This window comes from Phocoena sinus, chromosome 12 (genome assembly GCF_008692025.1).
Source record: "Phocoena sinus isolate mPhoSin1 chromosome 12, mPhoSin1.pri, whole genome shotgun sequence".
Lineage (NCBI taxonomy): Eukaryota > Metazoa > Chordata > Mammalia > Artiodactyla > Phocoenidae > Phocoena > Phocoena sinus.
This window is the reverse complement of record NC_045774.1, coordinates 80,815,793-80,831,740: the sequence shown is the minus strand read 5'-3', so window position 1 is coordinate 80,831,740 and position 15,948 is coordinate 80,815,793. Positions and strand designations below refer to the sequence as shown.

The 15,948-nt window shown below is 46.5% G+C and overlaps 1 protein-coding gene across 2 annotated transcripts in view; it reads left to right on the top strand.

Annotated features, from left to right (window-relative positions):
• The window catches only part of KCNQ5 (potassium voltage-gated channel subfamily Q member 5), a 585,721-nt gene that overhangs the window by 482,859 nt on the left and 86,914 nt on the right, over positions 1-15,948 (top strand). Inside the window, exons 6-7 of one of the 2 annotated variants that reach the window (XM_032651574.1) lie at positions 5,834-5,944; positions 11,664-11,759. In XM_032651574.1, the coding sequence (XP_032507465.1) occupies positions 5,834-5,944; positions 11,664-11,759 (207 nt within the window). The remainder of the gene's footprint in view (positions 1-5,833; positions 5,945-11,663; positions 11,760-15,948) is intronic. The other variant, XM_032651575.1, reaches the window with a different exon arrangement.

The following is a 15,948-nucleotide window of genomic DNA, read 5'->3' as shown; positions in this document are numbered from 1 at the left end:
TCAGGAGACCAGGGTTCCAGCCCCATTGTTGGTGGAGGTGTGATATTAAGCAATTATTTAATATCTCTGTAAAACTGAGAAAAGAATAGTACCCAAACACAAAGTTGCTGTGTGTATTAAATGAGATTAGGACATGTAGATGTACTTTATCAAGCACTAGACAGATGTTAGTCACCACTATTACTACATATTTGACCACAGTCCTGGAAGACCAGTATGGAATGCTAATGCCCTGAGCTCCCTGCCACAGCAGAACCCAAATTTTATGATGCCACCAACACAGGAGTTTCTGATGTTTGGAGATCAAAAGTCTTTCTGATATACTAGTTCAAGGTGACCAAATTTCAAAATTGACTGTGCAGATTCTGTGACTGCCCACTATCTGAAACCATATGCTCAGGAAGTGGCCCAAAGAGAAGAGAAGGGAAGAAAAGAGACTCGAAAGACGAGAAAAAGAGCAAAGAGGAGGGAAGGGGAAGGGGAGGGGAGGGGGGAAGGGGAAGGGGAGGGGAGGGGGGAAGGGGAAGGGGAGGGGAAGGGGAAGGGGAGGGGAGGGGGGAAGGGGAAGGGGAGGGGAAGGGGAAGGGGAGGGGAGGGGGGGAAAGGGGAAGGGGAGGGGAAGGGGAAAGGGAGGGGAGGGGGGGAAAGGGGAAGGGGAGGGGAAGGGGAAAGGGAGGGGAGGGGGGAAGGGGAAGGGGAGGGGAGGGGGGAAGGAGATTGTTGACAACTGTCAACATGAATCTTCTTCCCTTAAAGGACCCCCTTAGGAACCTTCATGCAATGTTGGTGGAAAGGTAAATTGGTGAAGCCACTATGGAAACCAGTACAGAGGTTCCTCAAAAACATTAAGACTGGGCTTCCCTGGTGGCGCAGTGGTTGAGAGTCCGCCTGCCGATGCAGGGGGACACGGGTTCGTGCCCCGGTCCAGGAAGATCCTACATGCTGAGGAGCGGCTGGGCCCGTGAGCCATGGCCGCTGAGCCTGCGCGTCCGGAGCCTGTGCTCTGCAACGGGAGAGGCCACAACAGTGAGGGGCCCACGTACTGAAAAAAAAAAAAAAAAAACCACTCCGAGCACTGAGCCACAAGGAGAACAGCTCAGATGTGTGATCGGAATGGAAAGCAGACGGAGAAGTGCAAAGTTATTGCTGTGACCAAACCATGACATTTCTCCTTCCCTTTATTATTATTCATAAACTACTGGAAAGGATTAAGCTATCTTAATTAAGATTAATCTTAAGTAAAATTAAGCAGAACAGGTATAATAGATTAAAATCATTCCCACGTATTTAAAATTAGGAACCTGTAATAAAATGGAGCCAGGAATGCTGTTTCTGCAATCTCAAGGAATTCCTTTGAGAATCCTCTCCCATACTGCTGGTGGCATCTGATTCACTTGGCTGCTGGGTTCTACTGCCAGTTCCCTCTCACAGCCTCACAGCCTGGGCCTTTCCTGTTCCAGGCCCTTTGCTCCGCACAGGTGACCCTCCTTTGTCCTTCACTGTTGACGGGAACTAGCCTGAGCTTTCCAGCCCTGCCTTCTTCTCACACGGCCAAGGCCAACCCTCCAACGTGTCCTTCACGCTATGTCCCTCCTCCTCGGGTACCCCCCCATCATAAAGCTGCCACCCTCCCCTCCTCAGCCTCGGCCTCTCTGCAGACAGGCACAAGCACATCCTAGAAAGCCCCCACTCACATCAGAGATTTCCAGGAGTTCTGCCCCCATGTTTCTCACTCTGTCGCCAATGTTGTGGAAAGAATTCTTTATTTATTTACTAAATATTTATTGAGTTCCTCTTACTCTGGAGGCAAACATCATGCTGGATGTTAGAGAGACAACAAAGAGTAAAGACACGGTCCCTCCTTCTAGTAGAGGAAATAAGGACCCCTCCCCAGAGGAAAGTAGAGCAGTAGTACACTACCTCTCATGATAAGTGCTGACAGGAAGCGAGGAGGACAGAGAGAGACCAGAGGCCGCCTGTGGACAGTGGCCAGGGGAGGCCTCTCTGAGGACAGAGTGTTTTGGATAACACCTGAAGGATGAGAAGGAGCCCTGGGAAGACTGGGGGCTGAGGGAGCAGAGTGTGCAAAGGCCCTGAGGCAGGATAGCCTGGCCCATCGGAGGAGCTGAAAGGACACTGTAGTTAAAGTGCAGTGAGCAGGGGGGGACCAGGGGGACCTTGGAGACTTGGGCAGAGACCAGGTCACGAGGTCCGTAGCTAAGAGCTTAGAATTTATTCTGAATTTGGTGAATAGCCATTGCAGGGTTTTTAGAGAGGAGTAAGAAAATAACAGCCCTTGCAGGTGTGCAGAGAAGGAACCGAGAGAGGCCAGAGCAAAAGTGGAAAGAGCAACTGAGAGACAGTGGCTCGTGATGCACAGGAGCCAGGACAGGGGCAGCCTCAGGGTGCACGGTGACGAGTGTGCAGGCAGGAGTGGTGTATACACGACGGCGCTGCTCAGCCACAAAAACGAGGAAACCCCGTCATCCGCGACCACGTGCATGGACCTTGAGCGCTAAGTGAAGCAAGGCAGACAAAGACAGACACTGTGTGATCTCACTGATACGTGGAAGCTTACCAAAAAAAACCACGGAAAGAGATGCTATTTGTGGTTACGAGAGGGGCGGGGAGTGGAGGAAGGTGGTCAAAAGGCACCAACTTCCAGTTATAAGGTAAACTAGTACCAGGGATGTTAGTATCACATGGTGACTGTAGTTGACATTCCCATGTGATATACAGGAAAGCTCAGAGAGTAAAGCCTAAAAGTTCTCATCACTCTTTTCTTTCTCTGCATCTCTATGAGATAATGGATGTTCACCAACCCTGCTGTGGTCGTCATTTCACAGTACGTGTCAATCACACCGTCATGCCGTACACCTTAAACAGTGATGTATGTCAACCATTCCTTAATAAAACTGGAATAATTATCGTCTAAGAAAAAAAAGAGACTGCTCTAGCAGCCCGGTCTTCAGTGGTGGCCGTGATGACAGAGAGAAGGCAGTGGGATTGGGGAGATCAAAGCAGCGGAACCTGCTGAGGTATTCAGAGAGACACCTGTGGGGAGGGAGAGGCAGCAGTGCCCCAAGGCTTCTGATTGAGCAGCACGGTGGTCAGTGGGGCTGTCGACCAGGAGGGGGTGTCATCGGGGGAGCAGCTTGTTTAGGATGATACAATTTCCGTTTTAAACATGTTCAGTTTATTTTTTTTATTTGTTTCACATCCTTTAATTCACAACACCTGCTTTTATTTTATTTTACTTTATTTATTTTTTTGGCCATGCAGCACGCGGGATCCTAGTTCCCCGACCAGGGATCCAACCCGCGCCCCCTGCAGCAGAAGCGTGGAGTCTTAACCGCTGGACCACCAGGGAAGCCCCTAGACATGTTCAATTTAAATGACTGTGCAGCATCCCAACAGAATACCCGCTGCAGATGTGTGAATCCAGAGCTCAGAAGAGTGGTCTGGCCTGGAGGTAGAAACTCAGTGTGTTCAGCATAAAAATGGTATTTCTACCCATGAGAGTGTTTCACGTCGCTGGGGAAGAGAGAGAAAGGAGGGGAGAGAGGGAAAGGAAAGTTACAGAAGAATAGAATTTTTATTTTTTTATATAGTTATTTCATTTACTTATTTTTGGCTGCGTTGGGTCTTCATTGCGGTGCGCGGGCTTCTCATTGCAGTGGCTTCTCGTTGCAGAGCACGGGCTGTAGGTGCACGGGCTGCAGTACTCGCGGCACACAGGCTTCAGTAGTTGTGGCACACAGGGTCAGTAGTTGTGGCTCGCGGTCTCAGTAGTTGTGGCTCGCGGGCTCTAGAGCGCAGGCTCAGTAGTTGCGGCACACAGGCTTAGTTGCTCCGCAGCAGGTGGGATCTTCCCGGACCAGGGCTCGAACCCGTGTCCCGTGCATCGGCAGGCGGATTCTCAACCACTGCGCCACCAGGAAAGTCTCGAATAGAACCGAATTTTTAAAAGAGAAAAAGACACAGAAGCAACGCTTAAGAATCTAGTATTTGGAGGTGGGCTGGGGTAGGAGGAGCCACATAAAAGGAGCCGCTAAAGATGTAAAAGGAGAAGCACAGAAGCGAGGAGAGAGGAGAGGGTCTAGGGAGCGGTGGCCAGCTGAGTCGAGCACTTCCGGAGGGTCTCCATCACAGAGCGCCTCTTCTTCCACCATTTCTACCTCTCAACTTATTGGCCCTCCTTCAGAGCCCGGGGAGGACAGCCTGCCCCAAACCGCTGCTGTTAGAAATCACCAGTGACCCCTGTCTCTGTGTCCACATCTTTTCTCAGTCCTCATTCTCCTTGTTCTCCCCGAGCCTGTGGCATCAGGGCTCACCTGGTCCTCTGTGAAACTCTCTTCATTGAGTTTCTGTTTCTACAGCCCATTCCCAGTCCTCCTACTTTTGAAAGTCTGTATTCTCCTCTGACTTCCCTTTCCCCTCTGTCCCTTCCATGTCTGTGTCTCCTGAGGAGGTGCCCTCGGCCCCTCCTTTGCACCCTTTGCAACCTCATTTCTTCACAGAGCTTAAAGAGTCACTTGGCGTCCTAGTCCAAAACCCAGATTTCATGCCAACCTCAATCTCTCTCAAGACTCAAGCTCTCCTTCTTAATTCGTTGCTCAGACATTTCTAGATCAGCGTCATACTGATAGTTTAAAAACTCTCATTTGAAAGCCACTCTTCTTCTTTGCTCCAAACCCTCCTCTTTCTCCTTATCATATTTCTATTTATGGGGCAATCATCTTCCCAGCTGAAACTTTCCAGTCATGCAGATTTCATCTTCCCCTTCCTCTCAGACAGGCTTCTATTGAACTTCCTCAGCTCATCTCTTTACTCTCCACCCTGTACTGCCCCACTCCCGCTGTTCCGATTCAGTTGCCCCATCATTCTACCAGATCAGACAGAACCTCACCGGTCCTGGAGTGGAGCCAGGGCTTTGTTCTAAGGCACATGGGCAGCCCCTGGAGCACTTGACCATCGGGGAGACACGACTCAGGGATCATTTTTCAAAGACACTCCCTGGTCCAGCTTCAGCGTAGCTGGCTAGCCTCCTCTTCAGACCCACCGTGCTCCGGCCCAACTGAACACACGTTCCAGAATCCACCCTGTTTATTTCACTGCTGTGCAGCTGGTCACCTGTTTCCCCTCCCTAGATCACTCTATCATTTCTGCCTCTCAAAATATTACCCCTCCTTCAAAGCCTGGGTATGATGACATCTTCCCAACAAAGCTGCTTCAACACCCCAAGCTGGTAATAATCTCTTCTTTGAATTTGAGCAGCAAATTATTTTGTGCATTCATCATAATACCTGTCTTGCCTTATTTTGCGTTTTAATGATTTGTGTGACATATCTCCCCTCTTATGCCATAAATAGGACAGGAACTATGTACCTCTCATTTTTGTTCCACTACAAATCAAAACACATACCTTGCGCACACCAGACCTTCAGGAAATGCCCGCCAAAGAAATAAATGGACAGCCTGAATTAACATAAACTATTGTTTTGTGTACTGATCCAGTCCTAAATCCATAGTGCTGTTGTTTCTGTATCGTTGATGGTTATCCACTTACTATATAATATAGCCTTTCTTTGAATGCACTTAGAAAAGATGGAAAACTGTGTTATAAGGGAGGAACAAGTATGTAGGCTATTCCCTTCCTTAAACAACGAGAAGTTCTGTTATGCGTCATGGAAAATTAAAGCACAGTAATAAAATGCACCAACCAGACTGGTTGAATGATGATTCAGTGGAAAGGTTGCTTTGCCTCCTGTTCGTGGGTCCTGACTTTCCTCTCAAGTACTTAAGCTGCACGTCCTATTTATTTTGTTTTTAGATAACATTGACCACAATCGGCTATGGAGACAAAACCCCCCTGACCTGGCTGGGAAGGCTGCTCTCTGCGGGCTTTGCACTCCTGGGCATTTCTTTCTTTGCACTTCCTGCTGTGAGTATCTTTGCAAAACTTAAGCACTTTCAGTTGGATCTTGGAGGTTTATTAGCACGAGCTTTCACAAAACAGTATGCCCTAGAACACAGCTCTATCGTTCACTAATACCATTTTTCTGATGTAATGTTGACTTTTCTGTATGTATCTAGTTGGATAATTTACAAAATACGGTCTTCCCTCGGAGTCGCTTAACCTGAGAGTCTTATACCAGCTGAGGCTTTAGGACCAAATGATAATTCAGGCAACACCACCTCTCAGTCAACAGGTTACTAATACATTGAAACTATGTGTAAAGATTTAAAGATATCCTCCTCTTAAACTGATGGCTCCCGTTAGGTGCATAAGGTGTGCACTCCTGAAGAGATGCATGTGCCCACGTGGAGTAGCTACCTCTCAGGTCCACTTGAGTGAAAAGCATACAGATTTAAAGGGTTTTTATTAATGTGTCAGATGATTTATTCCTTGTGTCATCATTGATTTTTGCTAACAACCAGTTTTCTATCAGAATGAAGAACACACTTCCCTTCTCTTAAGCTTCTGATTATTTTCAACATACTGGATGAAGCCTTCCTTTCTGATTGCTTTATCCTCTTGTGTCTTCAAAGGCACTTGGTCAGAGTACTACCACTTGCCCCCATCCCCAAGAGCTCGCTTTTGGCTTCCCCTTGTTTGAGAGGAGCCAACAAGCAGGACTGTGAGAGCCGTGTCCGCCGTCCCGCTTAGGGAACGGCAGCCTCGGTCTTGCCCCAGACACAGGCTGGCTCACGTCACAGCCTCTGCTGCAGAGGCCCCGGGGCAGCCCTCCCAGGAGCCAAGGGGGTGGGGCCTTCAGCACCACAGCCTGTAGCTGCCGGGGCTCCGCCTCTGCCTGGGACCCCTTGTCCTTCCCATGGCCAGAGCTCAGCTCCAGACTGACCAGCTGGTTGCACCCCAGACCATGCAAGGTCAGAGAAGGGTCCCAAGAGACAACGCGAGAGCACGGGCATCAGACCCCACTTTGAATCCGGGTTTGTCATGTGCTGCCCACGTGTGAATGTGTTGGTTTGCTAGGGCTGCTGTAACAAGGCATCACGGACTGGTTGGCTTGACTTAAACGACAGAACTTTATTGTCTCGTAGTTCTGGAGGCTTGAAAGTCCAGGATCACGGAGGTGGCAGGGCCGGTTCTTCCTGAGGGCTGCAAGGGAGGATGTGGCCAGGCCTCTTCCAGGGCTCGTAGACGGCCGTCTGAGCACTGTGTCTTCACATCGTCTTCCCTCTGCCCATGTCTGTGTCCAGGTTTCCTCTTAAAAGGACACCAGGGGGGCTCCCCTGGTGGCTCAGGAGTTAAGAATCCGCCTGCCAGTGCAGGGAACACAGGTTCGAGCCCTGGTCCAGGAAGATCCCACATGCCGCGAGGCGGCTAAGCCCGTGCGCCGCAACTACTGAGCCCACGTGCACAACCACTGAAGCCTAGAGCCCGTGCTCCGCAACAAGAGAAGCCACCGCAATGAGAAGCCTGCGCACCGCAAGGAAGAGTAGCCCCCGTCGCTGCAACTAGAGAAAGCCCACGTGCAGCAAGGAAGACCCAACGCAGCCGAAAATAAACAAATTAATTAATTAATTAATTTTATAAAAAGGACACCAGACATACTAGGTTAGGGCCCACTCTAATGAATTCACTGTAACTTGATCACCTTCGTAAAGACCTTTTCTCCAACTAAGGTTACATCTGAGGTCCTGGAGATTAGGACTACAGCCTATGAATTTTGGACACAAGGCAGCCTGTAAGAGAAACCCTGAGTACATTTCTTTATCGATAGCAGGTAGGAAAAATTATCACACCCAGAGAAAATCTGTTAAGACCAATGACGTAAGTCAGGTGCTCGTCACAAAGAAAAGTTTCATGATGTGTGTGTTTCCTGCTGTGACAAAATGAAGCAGAGTCCAAAAAGCGTCTCACTTATCCAGAGTCTGCTGAACCTGGCAACCTCAGGAATTCAGACCAGAATTCAGTGGGCAGAGACCAACTCAATAACCAGATTCCCTACAGGAGAACACCTTTAGAAACAGTAAAACGTAGTCTTGTGCTCTTTTCCCAAAATAATGGCACAAAAGATCTGCCTCTGTTGTGTTTATACTTATCCTGAGGCCACACGTCTAACAACCTGTGTGATCCCTCGAAGAACTACAGGCAGGGAAGGAGGCGCCCTCTGCGCTGTTCCCCGCTCTGGGCTGTTCCCACGGGCACCCGTGTATGTGCCGTCCTCCCAGGACAGCCTCGAGGCTCGTTCATAACCTGTGCTTAATTTAGAGAAAAGTCTGGTAAACTGAGGTCTGTGCTTTCACACCTCTGAGGATTATAGACAGCAATGTAGAAGTACGGTGATAGAACACACATTAGACCAGGAAGAGGTAACAGCAAGGGAGGGAAAAGAAAAGGGTAAGAAGTGAGCAGACATAAGTGTTCAAAGGTGAAAAGACCTGGGCCACTTGGCCTGAAGGTCAGCCCACCTCAGCGAGACCCCCTGACTCCATCCTGAGACCATGGACCATCACAGGAGGTTCAGCTGTGTGGCTCTTAGGTTAAGGGTCAGAGACTAAGTGGCCATTCTTGTAAAGGTCTCCCAATAAAGTGATTACAATTTTATATGCAAATTAAATTAATACATGTTGGAGATCTGGACATCTTGCTTGCATAGAACACGCCCTAACAGTGCCAAGCAAAGTAGACTTCACCATGGATCTTTTTACTGCAGCCTCACGTTAGGTACTGAGTTCTTACTTGAATGAAAGACTCAGTGACTCCCGCATACTTTTAAATAAAACAAGGTGGCTGGAAATGCCGTTATGTCTTGTGCACCCGCGGGCTGGCAGGGGTGTCGGATTGAAATTAGGAGAACACGTTGGCATTTTGCTAAGAAAAGTCAGAGGTGGATTGTGGCCCATCCCTGTTTGAGGTCCTTTCTACCCAGGAAACAGAGGACCAAGAAAGAGAAGCTCCTTTCCCCATCTTTTCCTCAAGGCAGAAGGACTCTCGCACACATCACAGAGTCACACAGACCAGCAACTCCACCAGGGGCCCCCTTCCCTGAGACCCCTGCCCAACCTCGCCCTGCGGGGCAGGCCTTTCTCCACCTGCGGAAGCCCCTTACCTCCTGCTGAGAGGATCTTTCTGTCTAGCCTGTTCACCAAGTGCAGGACTGGGGAGTACAGATAGGCTCTTCTAATCTGGAAGGGAGTATATTTTAACTATAATTAAACAAGGGATAAATATTTTAAATACTGACCAATACGTGTTTCCTTTTTATTTGGTGTTTATGTAGCACTTCTAAAACTTAAAACCTCAAAATTTAAGTTATCTGATCTTAGGAAATGAATTAAGACAAAAATCAATTTCTGAGACTTTGTATCTATCGGTATGGATACTGGAAGGAATAGCACATAAGTTATATTTACATGTATATACTTACATAACTTACAGGATATATTTATATGTAACATAACAGGCTTTATTTTACCAGCCTTGTGTTTCTGTTTCTGAGCTGGGGACGGAGGGAGGTGGGGCAGGCTTGGACAGCAGCCATAAGAAGACGACGAGCAGAGCTAGTGCAGTGACTGCTGTAATGGACAGTCTGGCTCAGGAGACATGCAGCTGACATTTGCCATCTACTAGCGAATGTTTCTAAGCACTGCCAACGTGATTTTCACCACATTTAATTTGTTTGGCAGGTGCTAAGTTTGTGCTATGTAGGGCCTGGCCTGTCTTCATTTTCCAAAAGGGATCTAACTGTGAACTTCATGTTTACATAATGAATGCTCAAAAATGGTAACTATTGCTGCTAATTCAATGCCTACAAAATCTAAATTATGCTTCCTATGAGTGGATTATACACATCTATGCATATAATATGAATACATAATATACATAATATAAATATATGCTATAAATTCTGCTGTTTCATAGTCTCTTGCATGTTTAAACTTCATGAAAAATGACATTAAAAGGAAAATACTTAAACTTTTCCTAAATGCTCTTAAGGAGCAGCAAGAAATTTAGGAGTTATATGTAACTAAGAGTTGATTTGGATTTGCAAACAGAAGGCCATTTTTATAACCTCTGAATGGAGGGAGATGTTGTCTAAATCTACAAATAAGATCCTATAGACCAGGTTTTCGTAGAGCTTGGTATGTTCAGTCACAGCCTGGATGAGGTGAGGACCTCAGGCTGCACAGCACAGTCACTAAGGGAGTGAGATGGAACAGACCTCAGACGCCATCCCTCATCTCACGGCGCAGCCCCTCATCCTGACCGATGGGGGAGTCGGTCACTGCTCATTAATAACAAGACTGTCGGCGTGTAACTGCATTTTAAACAGAATTGTGTTATTTATTATCTGGTCATTGTCACAGAGGTACTCAGAATTGTGGAATCTCAGGATGAGAAAGAAGGTTAAAGGTTACCTAGAGCCCCAAAATGTCCTCGCCAAGTTTTCATCCACTGAGACCTAACACCTCCCAAGGACTAGACCCATCACCCCCTTGAGCAGCCTGTACTATCTTTGAGTGACTTCAAACGTGAAAAAAAGGAAAATAGGCGGTCCTTACCTGTGGCAAATACTGACTTAGAGCTTATAAAATGCCCGGCCGTATGTAACCTAAGGGTTAGGCTCCTTGAAGTTTAATAAGAAGCTAATAATTTATAGCTAGCAACTAAAATCCCAGACTTGAAAGCAGAGGGGCTCCGCGTCCCACACCAATAAAGTGGAGGCTTAGAGACAAAGCCCAGAGACTGAACTGAGCAAACTCCAAAGCCAGCCTCAACTCAAGGGTGAGACGAAGCATCTTGATTCCACAAATTTAGACCAAAGCAAACTGAAAAGAGAGGCCAGCCATATCAGAGAGCTGGAATTTTGGCAGATGGAGACAGCAGAAGGAAGCAAACCAGCAAAAGCTAGCATAAACCCAGAAGGGACTGCTCATCTACCAACCCCCAGATCTGACAGGTGAGCCAGAGCCAGGAAGGCAAGCCAGGCTCAGAGTGTGCCGTTAAGACTCAGGTAGACAGGAAGGTGCTTTGCATCGACCTGTGCTCTTGTCTTTACTGGACAGACACGCAAAATGGCAAACCTTCGACGTTTCCAAAACTGAGTGTGTGTCTCATCTGGACAACTGTCCTTCCCCACTGTTACTTTCCTTTGGTAGGTGTAGAATTATAGCATCGCTGAGGATTAACCTTACACACTCCCTCTCCCACCATTTCGTGAACGGAAAGTATAAAATCAGGTAGTGTCGTCAAAGTGCTAGGAAAGCTCCCATGTCCACATCCGCGAGACAGTAACAGCCCCAAGTTCTAATCCCCCTCTGTCCACCACTGGATAGGAACATTCTCTCTGACTTAGGCGTAAAGAAATGCCACAGAGAAGGCCACGCAAAAACATTTTTTTAAATGGTGATTTTTATTTGGAATTGTGGTGACTCCTCCTACCCCATGAGAGACCGTGGGGCCTGGTGACTTCTGGAAGGGCAGACGTCCTTCTGCTTCCTGCCCAGCTGCTTGCCATTGACCGACGTGTTACAGTAGAGGAAATCGTGTTTGTTTTAATGAGTTTAGGAACAGGTTGCCTACTGTTCGCCATTTCACAGACTCTTCTTAGAGGGTTTTTTAAAATATTTGTATTACTTAATGGTGTTTGGGGGAAGGAAGTTTTCAGCGCTATTTCCATATTTTGTTGCAGGGCATTCTTGGCTCAGGCTTTGCATTAAAAGTACAAGAACAGCACCGCCAGAAGCACTTTGAGAAAAGAAGGAACCCAGCCGCCAGCCTCATCCAGGTAAACGTCAGTGTACCGGGAAGACGGCAACACCTGTTTCTGCAGGCGCCGGGTCGTGGGCCGGTCCCTCTGTGCCCTTGCTTAGGGGAGCTGCTCTTTGGTTTTGTTTTTAAAAGCGAAGCTGGAACTTAATGTACAGTCTTAGATTTGGTCAAGTGCTCCCCACTCCCAAACAGAAAAAAATACTATGTATTTTCAGGCAGTGGTCCACACTTTGTTCGGATTAACTAACGGCAGCAGCAGAGCCATGCCGGGGTCTGCAGTCGCGTCGCTCCTGGGATGACCTAGTATGTGTCATGCATTACTTGGTGAAAGATCATTGCTCATTCAGTGATGGAGCAGAACACAGTATCGGTGCCCGCCTTGCAGTTACCGCCTGCTGCCCGATGTGTGCCGCCGTTCTGAGGAACAGCGTATTTGTTTAGAATGTCGGGGTTTAGTACTCGTGGAATCACTTTTAATGCCACCTAGAGCAATAACTGGAAATTCTTATTTTAAGAGCTGGAATTCTGGAATACATCGATGTTTGAGCGTATGAAGTAGTAAGCATATTGTTTGAAGCTAACTCATAATACATAGGTTGTTCAGCATTTAATCTTTGTTTCTGTAACTCAGGATTTGCTTCAGCAGTAAAAGGAACGCTTCTCCTTCTGTCATCCATACCTTTTGGGAGTAGAGCCACCCTAGAATCACAAAATATGTTTTCCTCTAGATCCATGCTGTGAGTTCGTATTTAATTATAGACAAGATGATTATGTAACATCCCTCCATGCCAGGCAGCGGGATGCCCCAGACCTGCAGAACCAGAGGGCTCAGGGCGGTGACTGAGGTTCCTGCTACAGTAGCAGGCCCGTTGTTCCCACGCACCTTGCAGGTTCCAGTCGGGGGTGGAGGGCAGCAACCACGACACAAGACTCCGCAGCCTCTGCCTGTGGCCACGGGGTGGGGGGAGGCGGGGAGGGGCTACATCAGGAAGGAGACCCCTTTGTATCTGTGACTAAATGAGGGTGTTAGTGTTTAGAGCAAACTGTTCTGTGACTCCTGACCATTGCGCATCACGTGTAATGCACACCACTGAGAGGCTCTTGTTTTTAAATTTCCGGGTTTTAAAGGGGCGCCAAAGATAAAGTAAACTTTGTTTTCCTGAAGGAAAGATCCCTGAGTCGTAGGAGTTTAAGATCTGAGGCCAAATGACAGGGCCATGATGAAAAGGGACGTCACGCATGCCGGGGTGCACACAAAATGCCCCAACAGAGAGCCTCCACCCTTTGGTGCTTCTTAACTGCCTATGAGGTGTCCCCATACTTCTATTTTTATCTTTCAGTTGCTCTTTAACGTATTCATCTTTCAGTTCTGGAAGAATGCTTTCCAGCCTGTGAATGCAGAGCTACTCCCTGGGTTCCTTGCATCCATTCGGGCAGCAAGCCCTGTCCACACAGGGAACCAGTGGTACAGCTTACACATACCTAGGCTGCCTGCTCTCAGGAGCGTGGCCGTGCTGTTGGCATGGATAAAGTTCAAACTTATTTAATATCCTCGCGAAATTATTTACTAGCTTTTTGTATTGAATGTTTTCTCAATCAGCATGTACTCAAAGTACAACCACTTCTGTGTACAGATCCTTGATATTTCTGGGTATAAAACGGGACTGCATCAAAAAAATCTTAGACCATCGGCCAACCTGTTGGAAAGTGAGCCCTTTGAGGAATTTCTTAGGCGTGGATCCCTTGTGATGACACAGAGCTTCCAGCTCTGCTGCCCAAAACAGTTGCCAAGAGCTGCGGGTGGCTGTTTATGTTTAGAAATTCAGTTCCTGGGAGGCACCAGCCACGTCTCAGGTGTTCGGTAGCCGTACACGGCTACTGGCTATCATACTGCACGAGACAGATACAGAGAATAATAGGAGGGACTTTCTGGTCTATCTCATCATCAACTACCAAGTTGTGCCAAAAAAAAAAAAATTTCCAATTGAACGTGAAAACAGATTACCACTCCTCCAGGCAGTCTTTGGACCAGAGGCATTTATACCAACAGCCTTTGGCCAACAGCCAAAGCAAGGCAAGGCCTTCCTGAGCCATAAAAAATGAAGAGGCTGATTGTAAAGTTTACTTAAAGATCTAGATTTTTATTTTATGGAACTGAGTTATGTAATATATATTGTGATCAATAATTGAACTTGTACCAAGGTAGGTAACTGTGGAGTGAAACCATTAATTTTTTTTTTACTTAAAACTCTAACTTATGTGTTGTTCTGAACAAAAAAGAATATAAAATGAAAGGCTTGAAACGTTCAAGAATACCTTTAAATCTAATCATAGTTTCATTAATTACCAATTTAAAAAGTGATTGTTCCTCTGTCCAAATGTAATTTATTAGACATAAGAATAATGATATAATTATTAAATGTATTCATTGTTTTTCCTTGCTGTAACCCATAGCCAGAAGTCAGGGCTTTAAGCTTTAGATTATAGATTGTAGATGTTTACTTTAAGGATGCTTTAGATTAAACAACAAGCCTCATTTGCTGATCTATGCATTTTCTTACCCAATAAAACTGCCTTGGTTAGCTGATCACACAAAGCATCAAGACCAAGACCGGTCTTGTTTGTTTGGAGCCAGAGCTGCTGTCTTTGTAAAGGGTGCTGGAGATGCCCAGATTGCTTTGTCGTTTAGTCGGTGAGACAACTAAATTAACCGGCATTTCAGGGTTTTAGGGAAAAGTTTGAAACCCCAGCAGCTTGCAGTAAACTCAGTTGTGTCAACATCTTTGCGTGATTCATTTAAATTAACTTTTCCTTTCAAGCGGAGCAGTCTAGGAAAAGAAAGCAGCCCTCAGTAACGTTTTGGATTCTTCCCCAATGTCACCACTTTTATTAATAAAGCCTAAGACTTGCGAAGTGCTTCTATTCACAAGTGTGCAGAGTGTTTCTGCTACCTTATGTCACTTGATCCCCAGGACAAGCCTAGGGACTTGGCAAGAGGTCGGACTCAGGTCTCCGGTGTCAGAATCTGAATCCAGCACTGGAAGCCTCATATATACATCACTGAAGCCTGGGGATTAGCATTTCAAGATCCTTCAGAAGTTCTGTGTGAGCGGTTTCCTCCTAGAGAGGTTGATCCAGTTCAGGGTGGAGCCAAGGTGCTTTATTGGAAACAGAAACAGGGGAATTAAGTACAAGTGTGTGAAATGAATGCTGACAGGTGGGCTTATTTTCCTGAGGGAAGAGAGTAGAAGATGCTGCTCTGGGGAAATTAGTTGGCCCAAAAGAAAAACAAATTATGTATTGAAACTTCGGCTTCCTCTAGTGAAAGAACTGAGCCTTCCAAAGTGAGGCCACTAAAATAAACTCAAGCCACATATACAGAGCTTATACAGCCTTTGTAGTAATGCTTTAATCATGAATAAGGACAGATTCAGAAAAAAAAAATTCCTAGATGTGGAAAACATGAGAGCAGAAAGAGAAGAAAACAGAAAAGGAGATAAACTGTGAAAATCTCCCCCAAAATAGAAAAAAAAGACAGAGATGGAAAATAAAACAAAAAACAGTAGGAAAATTGGATGACACTTCCAGGAGATCAAATATTCAGCCAACAGAAGTACCTCAAAAAGAATACAGGGAAACTAAGTGTGGAATTTTATCAAATAAATATTATATTCTGGTTCCCCAAAAATGAAGGGCAGGAGGGGCCACAGTAAAAGGCCCCCCAAGGACCCAGCACTGTGAACAAAAAGCTTCACACTGAGGATGCCCTTGTGAAATATGAGAACTCCTGCAAGAAAGGGGATCCTAAATGCTTTCTGAGCAGAACATACCCAAAGGGTCCAGAATCTGGATTGCATGGATTTCTCATTAGTAACCTTAAAATTAGAAGAAGACAGTGGAACAATACTTTCAAAATTATGGAGGAAAATTATCTCCAATCTAGAATTCTACATTCAGCCAAATTATTCATGGCGTATGGGAGTAACATGAAGACTCTTTCAGATATGCAAAACCTCAAAACTTCACCTACCATTTCCCCATACTCAGGAAGCTAATATCACATCTTCTTTATCAATGCATCTACCGATGGGCACTTGGGTTGCTTCTGTATCTTGGCTGTTGTGAGTCATGCTGCAGTGGTCATGGGGGTGCAGATATCTTGTTTTCATTTCCTTTGGATATATACCCAGAAGTGGGACTGCTGG